This window comes from Oncorhynchus clarkii, chromosome 1 (genome assembly GCF_045791955.1).
Source record: "Oncorhynchus clarkii lewisi isolate Uvic-CL-2024 chromosome 1, UVic_Ocla_1.0, whole genome shotgun sequence".
In the NCBI taxonomy this organism is placed as follows: Eukaryota; Metazoa; Chordata; class Actinopteri; order Salmoniformes; family Salmonidae; genus Oncorhynchus; species Oncorhynchus clarkii.
Genome location: NC_092147.1, coordinates 83143964 through 83168705, shown reverse-complemented (window position 1 = coordinate 83168705; position 24742 = coordinate 83143964). Strand labels below are relative to the sequence as shown.

Below are 24742 nucleotides of genomic sequence, written 5' to 3'. Positions count from 1 at the left end.
CCCATAGACACTACAGACCCATAGACACTACAGGCCCATAGACACTACAGACCCATAGACACTACAGGCCCATAGACACTACAGACCCATAGACACTACAGACCCATAGACACTACAGGCCCATAGACGCTACAGACCCATAGACACTACAGGCCCATAGACACTACAGGCCCATAGACACTACCCAACTTTCACCCGTGTGTAATGATACAGTATTGAAACACCTGTAACCAAACAGCAGACCTACCATTTGTGCTGACTTGCTCATCCAGTACCTCAAACACGTGATGTACACACTACAGGGGTGGCAGGTAGCCTAGTAGTTAGAGCGTTGGGACAGTAACCGAAAGGTTGCTGGATCGAATCCCTGCGCTGACAAGGTAAAAATCTGTCGTTCTACATCTGAACCAGGTAGTTAACCCCCTGTTGCCAGATAGGCTGTCATTGTAAATAAGAATTTGTTCTTAACTGACTTGCTTAGTTAAAAACATCTTATTTTTTTAAATACAGGTTCAACACAGTACACAGAGGTGTTGTAATTATGTCGTACAGTACTGTTACAGACAGTCATGGACTGAACAAGATCTCTCTAATCATCACCCTTCCTCCATTCATCACTAGCCTGGTCCCAGGTCTGTTTGTGCTGTCTTACTATTGTAGTGAGTTGGCAAGACAGCACAAATATATCTGGAACCAGGCTAATGCATGAATCTCTTACTTTCCAATCCAGAGACACAGAGAGACACAGAGCGAGGTGATGTCTGCCCCTGTTGGTTACATCAATCCATTGTGGTCCTGAACAACAACGCTGAGAGCCTGATCACCTCTCCCCCTTATCCATTCATCATTGTGGTCCTGAACAACACCGCTGAGAGCCTATTCACCTCTCCCCCTTATCCATTCATCATTGTGGTCCTGAACAACACCGCTGAGAGCCTATTCACCTCTCCCCCTTATCCATTCATCATTGTGGTCCTGAACAACACCGCTGAGAGCCTATTCACCTCTCCCCCTTATCCATTCATCAATGTGGTTGGTCCTGAACAACACCGCTGAGAGCCTATTCACCTCTCCCCCTTATCCATTCATCATTGTGGTCCTGAACAACACCGCTGAGAGCCTATTCACCTCTCCCCCTTATCCATTCATCATTGTGGTCCTGAACAACACCGCTGAGAGCCTATTCACCTCTCCCCCTTATCCATTCATCATTGTGGTCCTGAACAACACCGCTGAGAGCCTATTCACCTCTCCCCCTTATCCATTCATCATTTTCTTTCTCTGCTCCTCCCTTCATCATCTCCCAGAGACACAGAGCGCTGTGAGCAGATGAAGGAGGGAGGAATTTAGGGATAAATTGGCAGCATTTCCATTACAAGGAAGAGTGACTGAGGAGGAGGCTCTGCAGCTGGAAGTGTCTGATAAATGTGAGAGTATATAACCCATTACCATCAAACATTGCCCATATCAAATCTCACATCCCTGCACAATCTGGACCCTCTATTTTTGAAGCTATCCGCCGCCATTGTCGCAACCCCTATTACCAGCCTGTTCAACCTCTCTTTCATATCGTCTGAGATCCCCAAGGACTGGAAAGCTGCCGCGGTTGTCCCCCTCTTTAAAGGGGGAGACACCCTGGACCCAAACTGTTACAGACCTATATCCATCCTGTCCTGCCTATCTAAGGTCTTCGAAAGCCAAGTCAACAAACAGATCACTGACCATCTCGAATCCCACTGTACCTTCTCCGCTGTGCAATCTGGTTTCCGAGCCGGTCACGGGTGCACCTCAGCCACGCTCAAGGTACTAAACGATATCATAACCGCCATCGATAAAAGACAGTACTGTGCAGCCGTCTTCATCGACCTTGCCAAGGCTTTCGACTCTGTCAATCACCATATTCTTATCGGCAGACTCAGTAGCCTCGGTTTTTCTAATGACTGCCTTGCCTGGTTCACCAACTACTTTGCAGACAGAGTTCAGTGTGTCAAATCGGAGGGCATGTTGTCTGGTCCTCTGGCAGTCTCTATGGGGGTGCCACAGGGTTCAATTCTCGGGAAGACTCTTTTCTCTGTATATATCGTAGATGTTGCTCTTGCTGCGGGCAATTCCCTGATCCACCTCTATGCAGACGACACCATTCTGTATACTTCTGGCCCTTCCTTGGACACTGTGCTATGTAACCTCCAAACGAGCTTCAATGCCATACAACACTCCTTCCGTGGCCTCCAACTGCTCTTAAAACGCTAGTAAAACGAAATGCATACTTTTCAACCATTTGCTGCCTGCACCCGCACGCCCGACTAGCATCACCACCCTGGATGGTTCCGACCTAGAATATGTGGACATCTATAAGTACCTAGGTGTCTGGCTAGACTGTAAACTCTCCTTCCAGACTCATATCAAACATCTCCAATCCAAAATCAAATCTAGAATCGGCTTTCTATTTCGCAACAAAGCCTCCTTCACTCACGTCGCCAAACTTACCCTCGTAAAACTGACTATCCTACCGATCCTCGACTTCGGCGATGTCATCTACAAAATAGCTTCCAATACTCTACTCAGCAAACTGGATGCAGTTTATCACAGTGCCATCCGTTTTGTTACTAAAGCACCTTATACCACCCACCACTGCGACCTGTATGCTCGAGTCGGCTGGCCCTCGCTACATATTCGTCGCCAGACCCACTGGCTCCAGGTCATCTACAAGTCCATGCTAGGTAAAGCTCCGCCTTATCTCAGTTCACTGGTCACGATGGCAACACCCACCCGTAGCACGCGCTCCAGCAGGTGTATCTCACTGATCATCCCTAAAGCCAACACCTCATTTGGCCGCCTTTCCTTCCAGTTCTCTGCTGCCTGTGACTGGAAGGAATTGCAAAAATCATTGAAGTTGGAGACTTTTGTCTCCCTCGCCAACTTTAAACATCTGCTATCTGAGCAGCTAACCGATCGCTGCAGCTGTACTTAGTCCATCGGTAAATAGCCCACCCAATTTACCTACCTCATCCCCATACTGTTTTTATTAATTTACTTTTCTGCTCTTTTGCACACCAGTATCTCTACCTGCACATGACCATCAAATCATTTATCACTCCAGTGTTAATCTGCTAAATTGTAATTATTCGCCTACCTCCTCATGCCTTTTGCACACAATGTATATAGACTCTTTTTTTCTTTTTTTCTACTGTGTTATTGACTTGTTAATTGTTTACTCCATGTGTAACTCTGTGTTGTTGTCTGTTCACACTGCTATGCTTTATCTTGGCCAGGTCACAGTTGTAAATGAGAACTTGTTCTCAACTGGCCTCCCTGGTTAAATAAAGGTGAAATAAAAAAAATACAAATAAACTGCTGAGAAACACTACAGCTCTACGACAGCTAAGGAAAAGAAGAGACAACAGAGAGAGAGAGAGAGAGAGAGAGAGAGAGAGAGAGAGAGAGAGAGAGAGAGAGAGAGAGAGAGAGAGAGAGAGAGAGAGAGAGAGAGAGAGAGAGAGGAGCAGAGATGCTGTACATGGCTTTTTTCCACTGAAGGGCTGGGCCGTGCCAGGCCGTGAATATCACGGTTCCTATTTAATTTCTATTTGCCCATTGTCTGCTTGATTCCTGGAACCAATCGGGATGTTCAGCCTAATTTGATATCTGGTACTGACCTCCAACCAAGTAGGCCAGTGGGTGGGGTTACAAATGCCAGTACTCAATGATTGGTCTCACGCAATGATGTCACAGTGTCACATATGTTGTTATTACTCATACACGAGTCACTGGCACCATTTTTATAAGAGAAGGTCAATCTGACTAGGAATGGTCCAGCCACAGATACACTAACCAATAACTCTTAAGCTAAAAACAAATAATGTAAGAAGCAAATTGGTCAGTTGGAGATGTCCAAGCACTCTTGAGTATCTGGGCAGACTCCAGCATCCAGAGGCGACTGGATTCTTCCACCAGGGATGAAAAGGTCTTCGAAAACATATTGGATACACTAGCCGAAATGGGAATCCATCAGTCAATAAAACTGATGGATGTAAAAAATTCATAAAACTAATGTAAAAAATTAAGAAACTCAAGAAAGCAAGAATATAAAAAGATAAAAGACCACAACAACAAAAGTGGATCAGACAGCCAGATAGCCATATTTGAAGCCATGATGACACCCAGTAGCGATGATCAGCACGGTAATACATTGTTTTTAGACAAATTACTATCTAGCTAGCTTTCAATGTCTTCAGCGTGTCATATAAAACATACATGGAAGGCCAACGTCGTGCACTTGGCTACATGTTTGACGTTAGCCGTAGGATTCAACTTTACATTATACAAACAAACATACTGAGACTTTTCAGAGGACATTCCTGAACCTACGGACTCAGAGGAAGCTGCATGCTCGAATAGTGAAGCCACAACCCCTGAGCCCTGCACCCCCAGACACCCAGGGTCCATCCACACAATCAATGTTCCTACAACCCCTGAGCCCTGCACCCCCAGACACCCAGGGTCCATCCACACAATCAATGTTCCTTCAACCCCTGAGCCCTGCACCCCCAGGATCCATTGACACAATCAATGTTCCTACAACCTTAGAGCCCTGCACCCCCAGACACCCAGGGTCCATCCACACAATCAATGTTACTACAACCCCTGAGCCCTGCACCCCCAGACACCCAGGGTCCATCCACACAATCAATGTTCCTACAACCCCTGAGCCCTGCACCCCCATAAACCCAGGGTCCATCCACACAATCAATGTTCCTACAACCTTAGAGCCCTGCACCCCCAGACACCCAGGGTCCATCCACACAATCAATGTTCCTACAACCCCTGAGCCCTGCTCCCCCAGACACCCAGGGTCCATCCACACAATCAATGTTCCTACAACCCCTGAGCCCTGCACCCCCAGACACCCAGGGTCCATTGACACAATCAATGTTCCTACAACCCCTGAGCCCTGCACCCCCAGACACCCAGGGTCCATTCTCGGTTGGTAAACAGTTCAATCTCATCCACAGTAAGCTTTTATCATTGCAGGGATATGTTCCTAAATATTATTCAAGGAGAGGGTGTGGATCTAGTAATTTATATATAAAACTGTCACACTGATTCAATGAATCATATTCTAACCCGAGACCTTTACTATTTGCATCATTTATGTATCTGGTTGGTAGATCTGGTTGGCCCCACACTGGCCTTTGCTGGATAAGATTTAATGCATATGAGGCAACAATACCTGGTTGGAGAACAAAACTGCACTCACACTGGCTGCCCTCAGGTTTGCTTTGGAGTCTGTACCTTATCATCCCTGTACTGTACATCTCATTTCTTTATACACTGAAGAAAAATATATACGCAACATGTAAAGTGTTGGTCCCATGTTTCATGAACTGAAATAAAAGATCCCAGAAATGTTCCATACGCACAAAAAGCTTATTTCTCTAAAATGTTGTACACAAATGTGTTTACATCCCTGTTAGTGACCATTTCTCCTTTGCCAAGATAATCCATCCACCTGACAGATGTGGCATATCAAGAAGCTGATTAAACAGCATGATCATTACACAGGTGCACCTTGTGCTGGGGACAATAGAAGGCCACTCTAAAATGTGCGTTTTTTTAACATAATTTGTCAACATATTGTGACGTGGAATCAACGTGGAAAATACATTGGATTTGAAAAAAGTCATGAACCAATTCCAGCAGCATTGTAAAGATTGAAATGATGATAAAACAGGTTGTTGCATCAATCTAATTTCAACATAATCATCAGAACTATGTATACATTGGATTTGAAAAAAGTCATGAACCATTTCCAGCAGCATTGTAAAGATTGAAATGATGATAAAACAGGTTGTTGCATCAATCTAATTTCAACATAATCATCAGAACTCTGTATACATTGAAATTGCAAGGTAAATTCCACATAGAAATGTAAAAAATATTTCTCATCCTTTATTCAATATGTATTGGGTGGCTGAAATGACATTTCATTTATTATTTTATTCTACATTTTATTTGACCTTTTTTAAATATTGATAGTAACATTTTATGTTTGAATATATTTTCTACATAGAGTCCACGTCGCAATACGTTGCCAAATTACATTGAACCAACATTGATTCAACCAGTGTGTGCCCAGTGGGCTAGCTATGGTCCACCTCAAAGTGGGAGGTTCCTTCCAAAGCCTTCTCAGTTAAATTCCAAACCTATTAGAATGGCTGCAGTATAGACACTATATAACTGATATCCAAAACATACAACTCACACAACAAAACCAATAAACGGTGTCATATACCCAGAAGACAGTGCGATACTGTGCAGGCATCTTTAATGGCAATGGGAGGGCTAGGGAGTTGGACATTTAAGAAGCGTGGCTGTCAAGTGACCATATGGTGTTGGACAAGTTCTGACATGTTGACATACTTTGATTTGATGTGATGATGTGAGGCTTCATTAGACAGTCTGTTCCTGTCTGACATTAGAAATATAGCAGGCCCAGTTCTGGCTGTTTCATTTGTTTCCTATTCGATAAACAATTCAGATACATGTCATTTCAGCCTCAGCAGGCCACCCATGTTGATGTTGTTGTTGTTGTTGTTGTTGTTGTTGTTGTAGTGTGTGTGGCCCTCAGACCCATCTCTGCCCAGTGTGCACGTATAGGCAGAACCATCTCCCTTTCCTATGTAATGCACACTGTCACACGCCCTGGCCAGAGTCACACACTACACTGTATATAGACTTTTTATACTGTATTATTGACTGTATGTTTGTTTATTCCATGTATAACTCTGTGTTGTCGTATGTGTCGCACTGCTTTGCTTTATCTTGGCCAGGTCACAGTTGTAAATGAAAACTTGTTCTCAAATAGCCTACCTGGTTAAGTGAAGGTGAAATATATATATTTTTTTAAATAAACACACACACACACACATACAGTAGTCCAGCAGGGCATATATAACACATTGTCCAGTTTGACAACCCTTCAACACTTCACTCAGCTGTCACCATTGTAGTCTAGTTTCCAGCATCTATTTACATTGAACAGACATTACCCCTAATGGTAACATTACACAGACATTACCCCTAATGGTAACATTACACAGACATTACCCCTAATGATAACATTACACAGACATTACCCCTAATGATAACATTACACAGACATTACCCCTAATGGTAACATTACACAGACATTGCCCCTAATGATAACATTACACAGACATTACCCCTAATGATAACATTACACAGACATTACCTCTAATGGTAACATTACACAGACATTACCCCTAATGATAACATTACACAGACATTACCCCTAATGGTAACATTACACAGACATTACCCCTAATGGTAACATTACACAGACATTACCCCCCTATTGATAACATTACACAGACATTGCCCCGAATGATAACATTACACAGACATTACCCCTAATGGTAACATAGCACATACATTACCCATGATGGTAACATTACACAGACATTACCCCTAATGGTAACATTACACATACATTACCCCTAATGGTAACATTACACAGACATTACCCCCAATGGTAACATTATACAGACATTACACCCAATGATAACATTACACAGACATTACCCCTAATGATAACATTACACAGACATTACCCCTAATGATAACATAACACAGACATTACCCCCAATGATAACATAACACAGACATTACCCCTAATGATAACATTATACAGACATTACACCCAATGGTAACATTACACAGACATTACCCCTGATGATGACATTACACAGACATTGCCCCCAATGGTAACATTATACAGACATTACCCCGAATGCTAACACAATACAGACATTACCCCTAATGGTAATATTTCACAGACATTACACCCAATGATAACATAACACAGACATTACCCCTGATGGTAACATTACCCATACATTACCCCTAATGGTAACATAACACATACATTACCCCTGATGGTAACATTACACATACATTACCCCTAATGGTAACATTACACAGACATTACCCCTAATGGTAACATTACACATACATTACCCCTAATGGTAACATTACACAGACATTGCCCCTATTGGTAACATTACACAGACACTACCCCTAATGGTAACATTACACAGACATTACCACTAATGATAACATTACACATACATTTCCCCCAATGATAACATTACACCGACATTACCCTTAATGATAACATTACACAGACATTACTGCTAATGATAACATTACACATACATTTCCCCCAATGATAACATTACACAGACATTACCCCTAATGATAACATTACACAGACATTACCCCTGATGATAACATTACACAGACATTTCCCCCAATGATAACATTACACAGACATTACCCCCAATGGTAACATAACACAGACATTACCCCTAATGGTAACATAACTTAGACATTACCCCTAATGGTAACAGTACACAGACATGACCCCTAATGATAACATTACACAGACATGACCCCCAATGGAAACATTATACAGACTTTACCCCTAATGGTAACATAGCACATACATTTCCCCCAATGATAACATTACACAGACATTACCCCCAATGGTAACATTATACAGACATTACACCCAATGATAACATTACACAGACATTACCCCTAATGATAACATTACACAGACATTACCCCTAATGATAACATTACACAGACATTACCCCTAATGGTAACATTACACAGACATTGCCCCTAATGATAACATTATACAGACATTACACCCAATGGTAACATTACACAGACATTACCCCTAATGATGACATTACACAGACATTGCCCCCAATGGTAACATTATACAGACATTACCCCGAATGCTAACATAATACAGACATTACCCCTAATGGTAATATTTCACAGACATTACACCCAATGATAACATAACACAGACATTACCCCTAATGGTAACATTACCCATACATTACCCCCAATGATAACATTACACAGACATTACCCCTAATGGTAACATTACACAGACATTACACCCAATGGTAACATAACACAGACATTACCCGTAATGGTAACATTACACAGACATTACCCCCAATGATAACATTATACAGACATTACCCCCAATGGTAACATTGCACAGACATTACCCCCAATGATAACATTATACAGACATTACCCCCAATGGTAACATTATACAGACATTACCCCTAATGGTAACATTACACAGACATTACCCTTAATGGTAACATTACACAGACATTACCCCTAATGATAACATTACACAGACATTACCCCTAATGGTAACATTACACAGACATTACCCCGAATGGTAATATTACACTGACCTTAGAGAGCTTTTATGTCTCTATTTTGGTTTGGTCAGGGTGTGATTTGGGGTGGGCATTCTATGTTCCTTTTTCTATGATTTGTATTTCTTTGTTTTGGCCGGGTATGGTTCTCAATCAGGGACAGCTGACTATCGTTGTCTCTGATTGGGAACCCTCCTTAGGTAGCTTTTTCCCACCTATGTTTTCTGTGTAGTGTTCTGCACCTGACAGGACTGTTTCGTCTATTCACTTTGTTAGTTTGTTCTAGTGTTCAGTTTAATAAAAGTCATGAACATTCACCACGCAGCGCTTTGGTCCGATTCTTCCTCATCAGATGACGACGACTGTTACACACAGACATTACCCCCAATGTTAACATTATACAGACATTACCCCCAATGTTAACATTATACAGACATTACCCCTAATGGTAACATTATACAGACATTACCCCCAATGTTAACATTATACAGACATTACCCAATGGTAACGTGTGTTCTGTTGTTTTCTCATAGTAAAAACATTATACAGACATCAACCTCAATGGTAAGGGTGGTTTGTTGTTTTCACATAGTTAAAACAACCATATACTTTTTTAAATGGTCAAATAAGAGTCATTCATTAGTTCATTTATTAATGTATTTATTTCCAGCAGCCATTAACACAAACAAAGAAGAATATGTTGGGAAAGGAGGAGTGCTATTGTTAACAACATTTAAATGTCTATGATGTTAATGCCTTACAAGGTATCCTTTCCTGCTGGCCTATATGATGAAGAGTTCCAGGCAGACAGAGTGGCAGTGGTATGATAACAGAACAGGTAGTTGGCAGGCCCAGACCAATGTTCCATCCACAATGTCTCTAGTCTAGTTAGCTCACTGTGTGTCTCTGAAAGCTCCAGCTATATATAAACAACGGTAATAAATACTAGTGTTCGGTCCTGGGGTTGCCCAACGCTAGAGAAACTGGAGATAGGCTCCTACCCTATAGGCCGTTGTGGCTCAGACAAGGCTAGTTACTGTAAATACTAGTGAGGATGGGACTTGACCATTGATCATAATAAAGTAATGACTTTTCAAATAAGTTACCTTACACGTTATGTTGGCTGACAATTTGTTAGCTCCTTACAAACCCCATAGCGTATCATTACAGCAGTATGTACCGGTATGTTGTTAGCTACCTAGCGTTAGTTGGCTACTTATACATCAAACTTGCCAGTATATTAACTATAGGGTAACAAACTACCCAACATTTATTGACTTGATTTTTCCCGTCATTCTTAGCTTAGCTAAGTGGTATGTATAGTCATTGTGCGTTCTCAATGGACATTCGTGTGCTTTCGTAAATTCTCTCTGGCTATCTACTCCGATTTCAGAGCACTCTTGTATGAGTGTACCAGAGTGAAGAATAATGAATTTATGAGCCTCAAACCCAGTTGAATATGGCCGTGTCAGTAAACATCGGCAAAAAGTGTAATTAAATTGTTGCCAGCAGCACAGTTACAGTCACCAACGCTCTGGATAACATGAAAACTACCTAACCAGCTCTACTTGGGCGAGTAAAATGGTCAGAGTTGTCTCATTTGTGTCTGGAAGTAGCTAGCAAGTTCAGAATGCTCAAATCAACCCTACTCCTCGACCTGAGCGTCCAGTGTGCACTCCAAGAGCAAAACACTCTGATTTTACAAACGGACAATCTGACAATGCTCTGAATTTACGAGCGCACTCTGGCACTCCAGATTGAATTTAAGAACACACCCGAAGGCATAAAATGTCTAACTAGTCATTTGTTATGCTAAATGATAAGCACAGGTCCTGAGATCCTCAAAAGGTTCTACAGCTGCAACATCCTGACCGGTTGCATCACTGCCTGGTACGGCAATTGCTCGGCCTCTGACCGCAAGGCACTTCAGAGGGAAGTGTGTACGGCCCAGTACATCACTGGGGCTAAGCTGCCTACCATCCAGGATCTCTACACCAGGCGGTGTCAGAGGAAGGCCCTAAAAATTGTCAAAGACCCCCGCCACCCCAGTCATAGACTGTTCTCTCTACTACCACATGGCAAGCGGTACCGGAGTGCCAAGTCTAGGACAAAAAGGCTTCTCAACCTTCTTTTACCCCCAAGCCATAAGACTCCTGAACAGGTAACCAGATGGTTACCTGGACTATTTGCTTAGTGTGCCCCTGCCCCAACCCCTCTTTTTACGCTTCTGCTACTCTCTGTTCATCATATATGCATAGTCACTTTAACCATATCACAATGTACATACTACCCCAATAAGCCTGACTAACAGGTGTCTGTATACAGCCTCACTACTCTTATTTTCAAATTTATTTTTACTGTTGTTTTATTTCTTTACACACACACACACACACCTTTTTTTCGCACTATTGGTTAGAGCCTGTAAGTAAGCATTTCACTGTAAGGTCTACCTACACCTGTTGTATTTGGCGCACGTGACAAATAAACTTTGATTTGATTTAACTAGCTAGCAAGAGGTTGCATAGCAACAGCATCAACTTTCGGTAGACAGGCTAAGACCTAGTACGTTCAACTGAAAGCATACTGTTCATTTACAGTATTCTAAAATGAACTCATAGTATATAGTATGTAGTATATACTCATTAAGTATGTAGTATACAGTATGTTAGTATGGGTATTCGAACACAGCTTGTGTCTCTGTCCACCAATCACTGCTGCTCAGAAGAGACAGTAACACAGGAGGCTAAACTCATGTCAGACTGTGTGTGTGTGTGTGTGCGTGTGTGCGCGCATGCGTGCACCATGGCCAAACCACTGAGCTTATATAGAAACCAGTCTCATTTCACGGCTGGTAGAGGTACCCTATTCCCTATGTAGTACACTACTTCTGACCATGGCCCGACCGTGAGATGCTGTGTTTGCGATGATAGCACAAGTAAAATTACAGCAAGAAACAAACAGCAGTGTGGGTTTGGCAAAAACAAATGTAAACCTATCTCTTCCCAAAATAACAAAACACAGTACATTTTTGGGAAAGGCTGGGGTGGCTAAAGGTTTTAGAAAACACTTTCCCAACAGTGAAGGCAGAGAAATGGGTGTCAGTGAATGACTGGCTCACATAATCTTTGAAGATGATTAGAAGCATCTAAAGCCTCATTTTAACTCATCTTTCTTTAAAAATACACATTTGTTTGCGTCATAAAACACTACTCAGGCTCATGTGAACGAGAATGAAATGAAATGTTTTCTCCATGCCACGGAAAATCCTGCTCGTTTTTTTTACACCTCCCATATCCCTCTCTCTTTCTGTGTGTGTGGGTCCTTTGTTTTTGCTGTCTGTATACGACTGTAACTAGGACATCACACAAAGAACCCAACAAGGCAAGACAATGACATCACCTGTTTGGGTGTTTACAGTTTGCTCCCACACACGCCCACAACATGCTGCTTATCCCAAGGGGTCGAAAAACACACACACACATCATCGTGATCATCATCAACATCATCAATCGTAACTTACTGTATACAGTGTGTTAGGCACAACACTGAACCTTTAGCTTACCTGCTGCTTTATATGCATTGAAAACAAGTCTGCAGAATGGAAAGTCAATTCCTAAGCAATAGCACTTAGTGTTGTTGTTTACCTTCTCTTCCTGACCTGAATAATGACATTAATGCAGGTGCTGAATTAAGATGGTCATGACTTCCCTGTCTATATTCACACATTGTTTCAATTCTGTGCACTACTCTCTGTGTGTGTGTGTGTGTGTGTGTGTGTGTGTGTGTGTGTGTGTGTGTGTGTGTGTGTGTGTGTGTGTGTGTGTGTGTGTGTGTGTGTGTCATGTTTGTGTGATTCTTTTTCCATGATTCAGCTGAAACAACAGGGCTGCTTTGCCCCAACTCTCACCCCCACTGCAACAGCCATGCATATATAATTAGGTGATTAATGCATAACAAAACACCAAACACTGTAATTCACAGGCTAATTTCTGTTTGGTAGCAACTGATGCAGCTAATTATAGTGAAAGAGGCCAGTTCTTAGGAGCAGCGGGATTCACACACACACACACACACACACACACACACACACACACACACACACACAGCACAGCACACACACCCACGCACTCACACCCACGCACGCACACACACACACACACACACACACACACACACACACACACCCACGCACTCTCACACACACACACCCACGCACTCACACACACACACACACACACGCACACATACACACAGCACAGCACACACACACACACACACACACACACACACACACACACACACACACACACACACACACACACACGCACGCACCCACGCACACACACACACACACACACACACACACACACACACACACACACACACACACACACACACACACACACACAGCACACACACACACACACAGCCCACACACACACACACACTCACACACACCCACGCCCGCACTCACACACACACACACTCACACACTCACACACGCAGCGAGAGAGAGGGAGAGAGAGCACACGGCATTTATTATGTTTTGTCTCAACTTTTATAGTTCACACTAATTCAAACAAAGGCTATTTCTCTTACCTTGTTTCTAGGTATCTTGCACATTTAGTCTGGACTGTTATGGATATTGGCCGTACACTTAGGTCAAATATATATAGCCCATAATTCAAGACTTCTAAATTCCAAATAAAAGTTTAAATCACACAAACTCTACACAGCATAATTTATTTAAAGGTCACAGGTAGGCAGCTAATTGTAAAAGAAGCCATACTGGTCTACTCACTGTTGGTGTAGACAGCATTCCAAGGTTGATAGCCGTAGTATCCAGTGATCCTCAAGATCCTCTCCTCTATCGACGCGCTGTTAATGTCTTCAAAGGAACGGGACGATTTTAAAGTGTCCTCTTTGATAGACTCGTCCACAACCAGATACTTCAGTTGTCTCAGTTGGGGGCTGATGTCCGAAAGCCGTCTGGGACTCACATCGGGAGACTTCCGCATCCCGCTGTAGAAAGAGTATGACATGAGATGCGGTTAGAAGAGTGTCAGGAACCATGAGCCGGAGGTGCGGCCCGTTCAGACCAAGCGGATTGCGAGAGTTCTAATGCGCGCGGACGGAAGGGCCGTGGTCGACGGGACAAGATAAAACATGATTCCCCACCGTCAATTTCAACTCAGTCAACCACTAATGTTAAGAGCTGGTTTAGTTTCCCTCCAACACTGGTGGAAGCCACACGCCGCTGCTGGGAGGCCATAGAGCCGGAAATCTTCATCCTTCACTGACCATGTGCTCGAGAGGGGCAGAGATGGAGAGAGAAGCTAAGCGAAAGTGACTGGGCGACCGCAGTGCTGTGCTGTGTAGTGTATATGAATGCACTGTGCAATCCTTATTAAAAACGAGAAAGTTAAGATAGCCTACGCGTAGGCTCTGGTAGCTAATGAATGAATCGAATCAACGTGATTTGGAAGGATGAGGACAAAACATTTGTGACAGTCTATGATGCGTGCGCCAGTGCGCGCACTGGAGCGCATCATTGTACCAGTAAGCCTAGGCATCTCTTCCTCTGGATAATATTCTCCAACGGCACAGGGAAAAACATAAAACTATACCAGTATATGTTACCATTGTTTTTCTTTCTTGCGGCTCCCAGCCACCTTGAGGCGTTGTATGCCTAGCCTACGCTGGGAAATCAGAGATGAGTAGCCTATCCTATCTGATCTTTATTTGTATGGGGAATGCGCGTCGTTAATTATGTCGTGTCCACTGAAGTATTGCTCCGTGTCATTCTGTTCTAGGCTAATTGCCGACTGTTTAAACGGCAGGTTATTATGCTGATGTTCAGGGACTCGCATGACATGAACACAACTCGCATTTCATGAACACATGAAACAATTCGTTTCTGTTGATCTGATAGCTTTCGCCTATCATCAGCTCAGTCGCCAGCTGGATTATTAATGCTTACAGTCATATAGACTGATTTAATTCCATTGTTTGGATACTAATGTGTTACTGTAACTATCATATATAGGTATATCATTTTTTTTTTATCTAAATTTTATCCTACAACCTGGAATCGATTTTTTTCAGTGCAGGTAATGCAGTCGCAGGTAAAATAAAACACAAAGTCCGTGAGATAAACAGTTAACAGTCAAAATTGAACAGAAGGTAACCATTTAGAGTAGACTTAGACTAATTAACTTGTGATTCTGGTTTAGGCTATTTATCAAAGGTAATTTTATCCGCAATTGCTTTTCCGCATGGACGCATGAAGAACATTTTCCAACAACAGCCTAGTTGTATACGCACTTACTGACTCCATAGGCTACTATGCAATGTAGCCTATCTAATTTTGGAACAGTCTAGTCTACTGAGAACTTCATCATAATTCTTACATGGGCATCAAAGTTGTCGGAGGTCCGAGGTAGCACATGCAGTCCCGTCGGGGGCGTCCGACTCTGTCCCAAACAGTGCCCTCTCCATCGCCGTACATGATAATGCCACTCAATTGGGGACAGCGCGAGCCCGGTACTGTAAATCCAGTTTAACCACGGAGAAAAATAACATGATCCCTCTCCCTTCTCACCCACACATATGCCGTTGCATTACATCATTTGAACACGCACAGATAGATAGGGGCAATTGCGCTCTCCAATCTCCATCCGCTTGCACACCTCGGGGTTTCTGGCGAACATTGCAACAGTGCCACCTACCGGTGGTCAGAAATGCATTCCACTTTTGTGGAACCCTGAGGTCGCCTTACAAACTGGAATCGATTTTTTGTGATTCGTTTTTTAGATTAGGAACATGTCTGTGGAATTGGATGCATGTTAACTAAGGCCATAATTCCAATGAATTGCCACTGAGCTCTCCACAGACCATGGTTGTGGAATCGGCCTTACTTCAGGCGTCAAAAGCTGTAGGCAATTAGCCTGGAATCTAAATATGCTATATTCCGTTTGAAACAAACCTTATTAGTTTAGTTTCCAGGAGATGGCAATATAATATTGGTTAACCCAGAACTAGAATATTGCGTAATTTGGTCAGTCCACAAGAGATTCATGACATTATTACTAAAATACAGTTTGGTACATCATATGAGAGGAGTCTCAAGTATCCATCCAATCAGCTGGTATATTGGCACATTAGCCTGAGGGATTTGATGGGATTAATCAAGTCTGTAGGTTGCATCTCAAATGGCACCCTATTCACAAAATAGTGCACTACTTTTGACCAGGACCCATAGGGGTTCAAATAAGTGCACTATATATGGAATAGTGTGCCATTTGGGACAGATACCTAGTCCCAGTCAAACTGCTGAGAACCAATTCATGTGAAATGGATTCACATACCGAAAAGTAATAAAGACACACACACTCATACACACACACACGCACACACACACACCTCATCAAGGTCATACATAATTCATATTATTGCTGATCTTAGTGCTCCAATAAATATGCAAAACTTCTTGATTATGTCCAATAGGGTTCTACTACCCATAGGGCTCTACTACCCATAGGGCTCTACTAGCCATGGGGCTCTACTACCCATAGTGTTCTTCTACTCATAGGGCTCTACTACTCATATGGCTCTACTACCCATAGGGCTCTACTACCCATAGTGTTCTTCTACTCATAGGGCTCTACTACCCAAAGGGTTCTACTACCCATGGGGCTCTACTACCCATAGTGTTCTACTAGCCATAGTGTTCTTCTACTCATAGGGCTCTACTACCCAAAGGGTTCTACTACCCATGGGACTCTACTACCCATAGTGTTCTTCTACTGTTCTTCTACAGAAAATACCCGAGCTCTGAAGCAAGCTTCCAGAAAATTGGAACGGAAATGGCGCCACACCAGACTGGAAGTCTTCCGACTAGCTTGGAAAGACAGTACTGTGCAGTACCGAAGAGCCCTTACTGCTGCTCGATCATCCTATTTTTCGAACTTAATTAAGGAAAATAAGAACAATCTGGAATTCCTTTTTGATACTGTCGCAAAGCTAACTAAAAAGCAGCATTCCCCAAGAGAGGATGACTTTCACTTTAGCAGTGATAAATTCATGAACTTCTTTGAGGAAAATATAATGATTATTAGAAAGCAAATTACGGACTCCTCCTTAAATCTGCGTATTCCTTCAAAGCTCAGTTGTCCTGAGTCTGCACAACTCTGCCAGGACCTAGGATCAAGAGAGACGCTCAAGTGTTTTAGTACTATATCTCTTGACACAATGATGAAAATAATCATGGCCTCTAAACCTTCAAGCTGCATACTGGACCCTATTCCAACTAAACTACTGAAAGAGCTGCTTCCTGTGCTTGGCCCTCCTATGTTGAACATAATAAACGGCTCTCTATCCACCGGATGTGTACCAAACTCACTAAAAGTGGCAGTAATAAAGCCTCTCTTGAAAAAGCCAAACCTTGACCCAGAAAATATAAAAAACTATCGGCCTATATCGAATCTTCCATTCCTCTCAAAAATGTTAGAAAAGGCTGTTGCGCAACAACTCACTGCCTTCCTGAAGACAAACAATGTATACGAAATGCTTCAGTCTGGTTTTAGACCCCATCATAGCACTGAGACGGCACTTGTGAAGGTGGTAAATTACATTTTAATGGCATCGGACCGAGGCTCTGCATCTGTCCTCGTGCTCCTAGACCTTAGTGCTGCTTTTGATACCATCGATCACCACATTCTTTTGGAGAGATTGGAAACCCAAATTGGTCTACACGGACAAGTTCTGGCCTGGTTTAGATCTTATCTGTCGGAAAGATATCAGTTTGTCTCTGTGAATGGTTTGTCCACTGACAAATCAACTGTAAATTTCGGTGTTCCTCAAGGTTCCGTTTTAGGACCACTATTGTTTTCACTATATATTTTACCTCTTGGGGATGTTATTCGAAAACATAATGTTAACTTTCACTGCTATGCGGATGACACACAGCTGTACATTTCAATGAAACATGGTGAAGCCCCAAAATTGCCCTTGCTAGAAGCATGTGTTTCAGACATAAGGAAGTAGATGGCTGCAAACTTTCTACTTTTAAACTCAGACAAAACAGAGATGCTTGTTCTAGGTCCCAAGAAACAAAGAGATCTTCTGTTGAATCTGACAATTAATCTTAATGGTTGTACAGTCGTCTCAAATAAAACTGTGAAGGACCTCGGCGTTACTCTGGACCCTGATCTCTCTTTTTAAGAACATATCAAGACCATTTCAAGGACAGCTTTTTTCCATCTACGTAACATTGCAAAAATCAGAAACTTTCTGTCCAAAAATGATGCAGAGAAATTAATCCATGCTTTTGTCACTTCTAGGTTAGACTACTGCAATGCTTTACTTTCCGGCTACCCGGATAAAGCACTAAATAAACTTCAGTTAGTGCTAAATACGGCTGCTAGAATCCTGACTAGAACCAAAAAATTTGATCATATTACTCCAGTGCTAGCCTCTCTACACTGGCTTCCTGTCAAAGCAAGGGCTGATTTCAAGGTTTTACTGCTAACCTACAAAGCATTACATGGGCTTGCTCCTACCTATCTCTCTGATTTGGTCCTGCCGTACATACCTACACGTACGCTACGGTCACAAGATGCAGGCCTCCTAATTGTCCCTAGAATTTCTAAGCAAACAGCTGGAGGCAGGGCTTTCTCCTATAGAGCTCCATTTTTATGGAACGGTCTGCCTACCCATGTCAGAGACGCAAACTCGGTCTCAACCTTTAAGTCTCTACTGAAGACTCATCTCTTCAGTGGGTCATATGATTGAGTGTAGTCTGGCCCAGGAGTGGGAAGGTGAACGGAAAGGCTCTGGAGCAACGAACCGCCCTTGCTGACTCTGCCTGGCCGGTTCCCCTCTTTCCACTGGGATTCTCTGCCTCTAACCCTATTACAGTGGCTGAGTCACTGGCTTACTGGGGCTCTCTCATGCCGTCCCTGGAGGGGGTGCGTCACCTGAGTGAGTTGATTCACTGATGTGGTCATCCTGTCTGGGTATTCGACCATGCTGGTCATTTATGAACATTTGAACATCTTGGCCATGTTCTGTTATAATCTCCACCCGGCACAGCCAGAAGAGGACTGGCCACCCCACATAGCCTGGTTCCTCTCTAGGTTTCTTCCTAGGTTTTGGCTTTTCTAGGGAGTTTTTCCTAGCCACCGTGCTTCTACACCTGCATTGCTTGCTGTTTGGGGTTTTAGGCTGGGTTTCTGTACAGCACTTTGAGATATCAGCTGATGTACGATGGGCTATATTAATACATTTGATTTGATTTGATTTGATTTGATTTGATTTACTCATAGGGCTCTACTACCCAAAGGGTTCTACTACCCATGGGACTCTACTACCCATAGTGTTCTTCTACTCATAGGGCTCTACTACCCATAGGGCCCTGGTCAAAAGTAGTGCACTTTATAAGGAATAGGGTGCCATTTTGGGTGCAGCCATTGTTGATCCGGTTGATAAACATGATTCATTACACTGTGTCACATTAGTCATTTCTGCTGGGCAGAGAGAGTATGAATTAGCCCAGTCAATTAACACCCGTATTACCAGTTACATAACCTAGAGCCCCTGGTCTATACTTTAAGAAGGGAAAAGAAGAGAGAGAGGGAAAGGAGTGAGAGAGAGAACGGAGTGAGAGAGAACAGAGTGAGAGAGGGGAAGGAGTGAGAGAGAGAACAGAGTGAGAGAGAGAACGAAATGAGAGAGGGAAAGGAGTGAGAGACATAAAGGAGTGAGAGAAAGAACGGGGTGAGAGAGGGAAATGAGTGAGAAAGAGAACAGAGTGAGAGAGGGAAAGGAGTGAGAGAGAGAATGGAGTGAGAGAGAACGGAGTGAAAGAGGGAAAGGAGTGAGAGAGAGAACGGAGTGAGAGAGGGAAAGGAGTGAGAGAGAGAACGGAGTGAGAGAGGGAAAGGAGTGAGAGAGAGAACAGAGCGAGAGAGCGGTGGGGATGGAGGGATAGGCAGTGTGCATGTCTGTGGTTGGTCCTCTGGAACAACAGGTTTTAAACTGCAGGAGGTAGGAGCCCACCCATTGTTTCTGACGCAGAACATCTCAGGTCCCTTCTCTCCCAACTGGCACACACTCACACACACACACGCACACACACTCACACACGCACACACACACACTCACACACTCAATCACACACGCACACTCACACACGCACACACACACACACACACACACACACTCAATCACACACTCACACACACACGCACATATACACAAAATCACACTCGCACACAGATCCCGTCTCGTCTCAGTGGTCGGTGATGGTCTATCTGGAGTGGAACAATAGGGGGGAGAATACAATGCGCCAGGGGGAAGGAGAGAGGAGAGAGAATGGGAGAAAAAGGGGGAGTGGGATTTCTATTTATAGATCTGTCTGGAATGGAGTCTGCTGTCACCAGTCACTTACATATGAAAGGGCAGCAGGTTGAATGGACTTGTTGCTTTCTCCCCATTGGAAAGTCCCTCCAAACGGTCATCTTATGTTTGGCCTGTTTTATTCTGTTATGTCAGTTGGCTAGTGGTCATATCAGTTACCGCCACTTTTTCATGATCAGACGTTTGACGTTTCAGGAATGTGCTTTGAGATCGCCATCACAATCAGTGGATTACCATCAAATGGAAAGGCAGCCAGGTTAGGAATTTACACTTTGTCCTTTATATTAAAAACGCTCCCACAATGTCTTAGTAGGAGAACCCTCCTTTCCCTGAGATAAATATCAAACATTTAAGATGCACCTGTTGCAACAACCCTGAACAGTGAGAGTGCATATCATTTATCCACTTTGTGTCTTTAACGGTTCTGTTCTGTCCATCATCGAGCCCTGCAGACTGTCCTGTCCTCCTGTTCACCTTGGCCCTGTACAGTACAGTAGCTTGGCTGCTCCACCACCCTGGATTCTTGTTTAAAGCAGGCTGGGTGCAATCAACACTTTTCTAGCTGGCTATTTCCCACACACTGGAGGGAGAACAGAAGGCTGGCAGGGGTTGCTGGGGATATGGCAGAATAAAATAGAATAGAATATAATAGGACAGAACAGAAGTATTGCCAGTCTTGCATTGGGGACAGTACAGTCAGTCAGTCAGTCAGGCAGGCAGGCAGGCAGGCAGGCAGGCAGGCAGGCAGGCAAGCAGGCAGGCAGGCAGGCAGGCAGGCAGGCAGGCAGGCAGGCAGGCAGGCAGGCAGGCAAGCAGGCAGGCAGGCAGGCAGGCAGGCAGGCAGGCAGGCAGGCAACACCATAGACAGAAAAGGAGGAAAGAGAAAGGAATATTTAGAGTAAGTGAGGAGGAGAGAGGTGACAAGAAAGGAGAAGTGTAGGTAGAATGGTGTGAGGAGGAGAGGAAGAATGATGGAGGAGTTTGGAATAACTCATTCATCATTTACTCAGTATAGGTGAAAGTGGGGAAGGACAGAGGAGTATAGTCAATGAATAACTCATGCATCTGGAGGTGGGAGTAAGGAAGGATAGAGGAAAGGAAGGATAGAGGGAAGGAAGGATAGAGAGAAGGAAGGATAGAGGAAAGGAAGGATAGAGGGAAGGAAGGATAGAGGGAAGGAAGGATAGAGAGAAGGAAGGATAGAGGAAAGGAAGGATAGAGGGAAGGAAGGATAGAGAGAAGGAAGGATAGAGGAAAGGAAGGATAGAGAGAAGGAAGGATAGAAGGAAGGAAGGATATAGGAAAGGAAGGATAGAGAGAAGGAAGGACAGAGGGAAGGAAGGATAGAGGGAAGGTAGGAAGGATAGAGGGAAGGAAGGATATAGGGAAGGAAGGATATAGGAAAGGAAGGATAGAGGGAAGGAAGGATATAGGAAAGGAAGGACAGAGGGAAGGAAGGATAGAGGGAAGGAAGGATAGAGAGAAGGAAGGATAGAGGAAAGGAAGGATAGAGGGAAGGAAGGATAGAGAGAAGGAAGGATAGAGGAAAGGAAGGATAGAGAGAAGGAAGGATAGAAGGAAGGAAGGATATAGGAAAGGAAGGATAGAGAGAAGGAAGGACAGAGGGAAGGAAGGATAGAGGGAAGGTAGGAAGGATAGAGGGAAGGAAGGATATAGGGAAGGAAGGATATAGGAAAGGAAGGATAGAGGGAAGGAAGGATATAGGAAAGGAAGGACAGAGGGAAGGAAGGATAGAGGGAAGGAAGGATATAGGAAAGGAAGGATAGAGGGAAGGAAGGATATAGGAAAGGAAGGACAGAGGGAAGGAAGGACAGAGGAATATAGTCAATGAATAACACATGCCTCTGGAGGTGGAATTAAGGAAGGATAGAGGGAAGGAAGGATAGAGGGAAAGAAGGATAGAGAGAACGAAGGATAGAGAGATAGAAGGAGAGAGGAAAGGAAGGATAGAGAGAAGGAAGGACAGAGGGAAGGAAGGATAGTGGGAAGGTAGGAAGGATAGAGGGAAGGAAGGACAGAGGAATATAGTCAATGAATAACACATGCCTCTGGAGGTGGAATTAAGGAAGGATAGAGGGAAGGAAGGATAGAGGGAAGGAAGGATAGAGAGAAGGAAGGATAGAGGGAAGGAAGTATAGAGAGAAGGAAGGACAGAGGGAAGGAAGGACAGAGGGAAGGAAGGATAGAGGGAAGGTAGGAAGGATAGAGGGAAGGAAGGATAGAGGAATACAGTCAATGAATAACACATGCCTCTAGAGGTGGGGGTGAGCAGAAGTAATTGTTAAGTAGGGCAGGGTGACAACATAAAGGAGGGATTTTGTGCAGACGCACGTATGTCCCTTATCATAAAAGATGCATGGGTAGCAGGTTATGGGTCAAGGAATGAAGGGATGAAGGGAGAGTGGAGGGCAGGAATATGCATGAGGTCTTGATGAAGGGTCTAGAATGAAGGGAGAGACGTTGCGCAGAAATATGCATGAGGTCTTAATGAACTGTCTAGAATGAAGGGAGAGAGGAGGGCAGAAATATGCATGAGGTCTTAATGAACTGTCTAGAATGAAGGGAGAGAGGAGGGCAGGAATATGCGTGAGATCTTAATGAACTGTCTAGAATGAAGGGAGAGAGGAGGGCAGGAATATGCGTGAGATCTTAATGAACTGTCTAGAATGAAGAGAGAGAGGAGGGCAGGAATATGCATGAGATCTTAATGAACTGTCTAGAATGAAGAGAGAGAGGAGGGCAGGAATATGCATGAGATCTTAATGAACTGTTTAGAATGAAGGGAGAGAGGAGGGCAGGAATATGCGTGAGATCTTAATGAACTGTCTAGAATGAAGAGAGAGAGGAGGGCAGGAATATGCATGAGATCTTAATGAACTGTCTAGAATGAAGGGAGAGAGGAGGGCAGGAATATGCATGAGATCTTAATGAACTGTCTAGAATGATGGGCGTGTGTTAAAAGATAGAGATACACCAGCATTTCCTCGTTCTATGACGTCACATGATTCTTCTACTCTGTATCTGTTTTTCTTAGAGAACACACAAACGCTCCATCAAGTCATTAATGCGCCTTTTAGAAGAAAGATGCCCTTCAACAGTCTATAAATAGGCAACATTTGAAGTGCTCTAATTCATGCAGTTTAGTGTTCTTCAAAGGAAACAGGAGGTCCCTGATTGTATCACATGAAATGGTTGCATGATTTAAAAAGACTATCTCGCTCCCACATTAAACAAACAAGAGACCAGATTTATTTCACCAAGGAGGAGGTTTCAGGGGGAGGGCTCTGTGTTTTGGCTAATCATGTCACATGACCTGGATCTTTGTTTAAATCTTATTCATCAAACTGTCCCATGTTCTTTTTATGTCAGATGGTCCTGCATCATCCTCAGACAATTGCATACATGTTTGCATACATCTAATTCTCATTTCTGGAAGTTTAAAATAAAGGTTCAAATCAAGGTCATGTGACATGATTAACCAGAATGAAGGGCGCTACTCATTGTACCACAAAGCAATTGAAATGAACTACAACTTAAAAGGGTTTTAAAATATGTCCGGTGGCCATTTGATTGATTGTTTAGCAGTCTTATGGCTTGGGGGTAGAAGCTGTTAAGGAGCCTTTAGGTCCTAGACTTGACGCTCCGATACCGCTTGCCTTCATAGCCCCTATAGGGGTTCTGGTCAAAAGTAGTGCACTATGTAGGGAATAGGATGCCATTTGGGACACAGTCCGAGCCCCTCCCAGGGCAGTCCAGTAATTCATTGGCCCCCTAAGCCCTCTATAACCCTCTGGCCTTCCACTATTTATTATCACACTGACGGGCTAGTGGCTCTACCATCCGCAAACTGACTGGCTAGTGGCTCTACCATCCTCAAACTGACTGGCTAGTGGCTCTACCATCCTCAAACTGACTGGCTAGTGGCTCTACCATCCTCACACTGACTGGCTAGTGGCTCTACCATCCTCAAACTGACTGGCTAGTGGCTCTACCATCCTCAAACGGACTGGCTAGTGGCTCTACCATCCTCA

General features: G+C 43.6%; 1 protein-coding gene across 1 annotated transcript in view; it reads right to left on the bottom strand.

Moving 5' to 3' along the window:
* Positions 1-15807, bottom strand: part of LOC139418016 (solute carrier family 35 member F3-like) — a 161949-nt gene extending 146142 nt beyond the window's left edge. Inside the window, exons 1-2 of the mRNA XM_071167103.1 lie at positions 15683-15807; positions 14074-14294 (exon numbers count right to left, since the gene is read on the bottom strand). Of these exons, the coding sequence (XP_071023204.1) occupies positions 14074-14294; positions 15683-15780 (319 nt within the window). The 5' untranslated portion in view covers positions 15781-15807. The remainder of the gene's footprint in view (positions 1-14073; positions 14295-15682) is intronic.
* Between the last annotated feature and the right edge of the window lie 8935 nt (positions 15808-24742).